The sequence below is a fragment of the Medicago sativa genome, chromosome 6, assembly GCF_051527215.1.
Source record: "Medicago sativa cultivar Bolivia chromosome 6, Bolivia_mono, whole genome shotgun sequence".
Taxonomy (NCBI): domain Eukaryota; kingdom Viridiplantae; phylum Streptophyta; class Magnoliopsida; order Fabales; family Fabaceae; genus Medicago; species Medicago sativa.
In genome coordinates, this window is record NC_140754.1 from 84,587,014 (window position 1) to 84,591,654 (window position 4,641).

The window sequence follows — 4,641 nt, forward strand, 5'->3', positions numbered from 1 at the left end:
AGTAGTAAGAGTTTAGCCTTGTAAACCAATACAATTTTCTTCAAGATAAAGTTCTATAATCTCATATAGAAAATAGGCGGGTTTGCGGATAAAAGTATTACAAAAATTTATTTAGGGACTTTTTTTTAATTTGAGACAAAAGTACGAAGAAAATATATAATTTTGATCCCTTAATGGAGGAAGAAGAAATGGAACAGGAAATAGAAGAAGTTGAAATTTTCTGATTTAACGATTTAAAAGAAAAATTGGAACAAAGATTTCGCGTAGTAATATTCTTGTGAGAACCTAAATATCAATTACAGTTTGTCTTAAATACACATGACATATGAAGTACCACATCAAATATGTTACTCATCAACAACATAAAAACCGAGTGCGTACAAAATTTGCATCGTATGAACATCAACCAATACTAATGTTTGAAAATTTGTCTTAAGCCTGTACAAAGAATCCAGATTGTCATACCCCAATTTTTGACCATTTTAAAAAATTTTTTAATCATACTTTAAAGCCGAATAACTTCGTCGTTTCAGACGGAATATCGGCAGAGAGGTATTTTAAAATACCTCATTTGGTTACTGAAAGGGTCAGTTTTATTTAGTTTTAATTTTGGTCGTTATTGTTATTGTTATTATTATTTTATTTCATTGTTGTTTTTCATCTATTCCTTTTTTATTTTATTTTAATCTTTTTTATATTTTAGTTTTTCAGTTTTATTCCTTTTTTATTTTATAATTCTGATTATTACGAGGTCTTCAACTGGTGAAATGGTAACTTTAAATTGAAATGTTATCTTTCAATGTTTTGGTCGTTTACAAATGAAAGGAGTTCTCTCCTCTTTAAGAAATGTGCTCTATGTTTTTCTGATAACTTTCTTACTATTAATCTGTTTTCTGGTTAATCCTAATTCATTATATTTGGAAATTAATTTAAAGCCAATTCATATACACTATTATTTAAATGAGTAATTTTTATAGTTTGAGATGTTTTCATATGAATGCAGCAGGGTGTGATCAATGTCCATATGGTTTAGTAGCATAAATAGTTAATCACAAACCTGTGACGTAGCTAAAGTAGCAGTTTCTATCATGCAAAAGCTTGAGATATGGAGCTAAAGTAGGATAAATAGTTTCTATCTTACATAAAGAAATTTTAAAATTGATAGGAGTAACAGTGAGAATAACCATAGAAAAGTGTCAAGCTTGTATAGTATCACTATCTGATTCCTTCTAGGAAATTTTCTTCCTGGGTTTTAGAAACTGGTCCGGTCACTAGCCCGGTAAAGATGCTGTGTCATTGGTTGAGCCACTAGGTCACTCGTCAACCCACATGAAAGAACCATATTAAATTAGTTTTAGTTATAAAAGTATAAGTTTTTTTTTCACAGATAACTAGAAGTTAAATTTTGACAAAGTTGATGTGACGGCCCAAAGACAGATCCAGAAATATATGGAACGTCAGACTGAATCTTTTTGAAACATGATATTATATTTTAATATATTATAGTATATTATATTTTGCATAAAATCTTTTATTTTATTGATACAATTTACAATTTGTAATTTAGAAATAAACCATATTAAATTGGAACAGATCGTATTATTTTTTAATTTGTCATCAAAATTCAAATTGATCCAAACTGCACCGTGAACACTTTGATCAGTAAGTCGGAAACAAAATTGTACCAGCAAATACAATTTGAAAATTCAACGTACTAATTCCTTCATGACATAATAAACTTTTGTTAAGAAGTCAAATTAGCTCATCGAAACTGACACCAAAGATAATCAAACACATGATTTTACGAGAAGCACACTCGAAACTTTCAAGTCAACACCACCAGATCAGCCCAGTTGCATTTCTAACAATTATTATTAGTCTTTTCGCGTATATATATATATATATATATATATATATATATATATTTATATCATTTTACATTATCAATAAACAATAATGTATCAATTGTTTTTAATAATATAGTGACGTGAAAATTAATAGTTCTAGGAATTGATTAAAAAATTTCAAACAGTTTAAGGACCTACAAATTAATCAAATATTTTGATAAATTTTCTTTAGTATTAAGGAATGAAACTTTTTATGGATTTCATTTTCAGTGGTTGTTTCGCGAAGGAGTTTGATTTAATGGGGTGAAGTTGGTTTTGATAGGTTTTTTCTCTCATGGGTGTTGATGTTGGTTTTGGTTTTGGTGGTTGTGTAGGTAGGTTTTTATTAGGTGATGTGTGTTTAGGTGTTCATGATAGTGTTTATTTTGGGTGTTCCATCTATATACGCCGCCTTTGTTTTGTAATCTCTGATTTACTAGTCTCTGTTCATCTTGAGCAGAAATTGAGTTTTTAATAAATTTTGCAGTTAGAAAAAAAAGTAATGAAACTTTTTATAAAAGTAGTCACAATTTTTCTTTTGCATATAAGATTAAGTATATTTTTTATATAAGTTAGAAATGTGTAATATTAAATATATTCTTTAATTTGGGTGCAATGTTTTTTTTTGGTAGTGTAATTTGGGTGCAATGTATTAAAGTGGATAATTATTAGATGCTTATTAGTTAAAGGGAAGACAAAGTCTCAACCGCAAAAAAAGCCTATATATATTAAGAGATTGAAGAAACAAACACAACCCAAAACCCTAACATACACTAGTCGCCGCATATTCACTAATCTTTCTTTTGCGAAACCCTAACAAACAAACAAACACCGGTCTTCAAAATTTCTTCAAAGCAATGAACACTGATCACAAGCGAATAAGCTCTTCTCAGCTTGAATTGACGGAGGAGAAGAAATCAATGGTTTCTGCAACAAATGATAAGGTGAGCACATATATATCTGATGATATTGCCTTCTCCATTCTCTCAAAATTACCTCTTAAATCTTTCAAGCGTTTTGAATGCGTTCGTAAATCTTGGTCTCTTTTATCTGAAAATCATCACTTCATGAACATGTTCCTCTACAATTTCTTATCCAATTCTCGCCGTGAAGGTGCAGGTGCATCTCTCCTACTCTTTGTAATTGAACACTATAAAGAAGTTTTGTATTCTTTTTCTGGTGAGAGGTTCGAGAATAAAATCAAATTAGATTTTTCAAATCCATTTGAAGAAGATAACTCTTTTGATATTTTTGGTTTTGGTAGTATTAATGGCACCATTTGTGTCCAACAAAATGAATATGATAATTTTGGAAAAATTGTATTGTGGAACCCAACTACCCAAACAATCAAGCTTCTTCCACCCAGTGACGATGAGTCGACTGTCACTGATGAAGCTAAGGAGAATTTTTTTGATATTTCTGTGAACGCCCGTCTTCATGGGTTTGGTTATAACCATGTTACAAATGACTATAATATCATTCGACATGTAAAAGTTTTTATAAAACCAAATTCATCAACCGATTACGATGGTAACTTCAGAGAAATTGTATCTTATTGGTTTGGAGATATTAATTCACCAAAATGGGAGATATATAGCCTAATAAATAATTCGTGGAAAGATATTGATGTTGACATGCCGTATTCTATGGAATGTACAGAGGGAACCCAAGTCTATATCGACGGTGTTTGTCATTGGTTGGGTAAACAATATAGAAAATATAGGCCAGTTGGATCTTATTTGGTTTCATTTTACTTGAGCAACGAAGTGTCCTTCACAACACCCATTCCCCCAGAATTAGATGATTGTTTTGATGTTAGAGCAACGTGGATAAACTTGGTGGTGTTAAATGGGTCCATAGCATTGATCTCATATAATGAAGAGACAACTACTTTTCGTGTATCGATTTTGGGTCAACTCGGTTTCAAAGAATCATGGATCAAACTCTTCATGGTTGGACCATTGCCTTACATTGAGCGTCCTATCGGAGTGGGGACAAAGGGGGATATATTCATTATAAGAAAAGATAAAGAAGTGGCTTGGTTAAATTTGAGTACCCAAATGATTGAGGTGCTTGGTTATACAACAGAGAATCTTCATTCTGATTGTAGGATAATAAATTACAAGGAAAGCATTGTTCCTTTTGAGGATTAAGTAGTTTTTTTTGTTTTGTTGTTGTTGTTGTTTTTCACAAAGAAGTATATGAATGTGATTGTTGGGATATCACAATTATTGTCAATTAAACTAAGACACGACTTGATCTTGCTTTTGAATTATTATTTTGAATGTTTACTCTCGTTTTATTTTCAAGCTTACCTTTCTTCTGTATCAATAAAATGAATGATCTTTTGCCTTTGTAGAATGACCTTTAGTTTTATGTAGAAATAACTTATATATGGAAAACTATATATTCTGATGTGCAATATAAGAGTTTTGGTAGAAAATAAAAGTTAGAGTTTTGGTAGAAACCACCTGGTTTCTCTTTCACCCGCGATGACACAACATGGTGGAGAGACGGAAGAAATCGGGAACGAAAGTAGTGCAGGGACTCTCTCCTTCTCTCACTTCCTCTCGTATCTGGTTCAATTTGTTTGTCATTGTTTCTACTGTATTTTATTATATCTTTCGTCATGTTTATCATTGAGGAATGAATGGAAATGAAATAATAACATAATTGTGTTGCTTGTGTTTGTGGTAGAGACAAGGTTAAACTCTTATCGCGTTTTGTTTTCCTTTTAAACTCTTATCGTGTTTTG

At 31.0% G+C, this 4,641-nt stretch overlaps 1 protein-coding gene across 1 annotated transcript; it reads left to right on the forward strand.

Moving 5' to 3' along the window:
* Positions 1-2,662: 2,662 nt before the first annotated feature.
* Positions 2,663-4,125, forward strand: LOC146917564 (uncharacterized). Its single transcript, XM_085719374.1, has 2 exons — positions 2,663-2,830; positions 2,900-4,125. The coding sequence occupies exons 1-2, from the start codon at positions 2,744-2,746 to the stop codon at positions 4,037-4,039; spliced, it is 1,227 nt and encodes a 408-aa protein (XP_085575500.1). The 5' UTR covers positions 2,663-2,743; the 3' UTR covers positions 4,040-4,125.
* Positions 4,126-4,641: the final 516 nt, after the last annotated feature.

What these genes read in the sequence shown, in the direction of transcription:
- LOC146917564 (XM_085719374.1), top strand. Translation starts at nt 2,744, where the DNA reads ATGAACACTGATCACAAGCGAATAAGCTCTTCTCAGCTTGAATTGACG. An exon ending in TTTCTGCAACAAATGATAAG is followed by an intron (nt 2,831 to 2,899) that starts GTGAGCACATAT and finishes AAATCTTTCAAG; the next exon opens with CGTTTTGAATGCGTTCGTAA.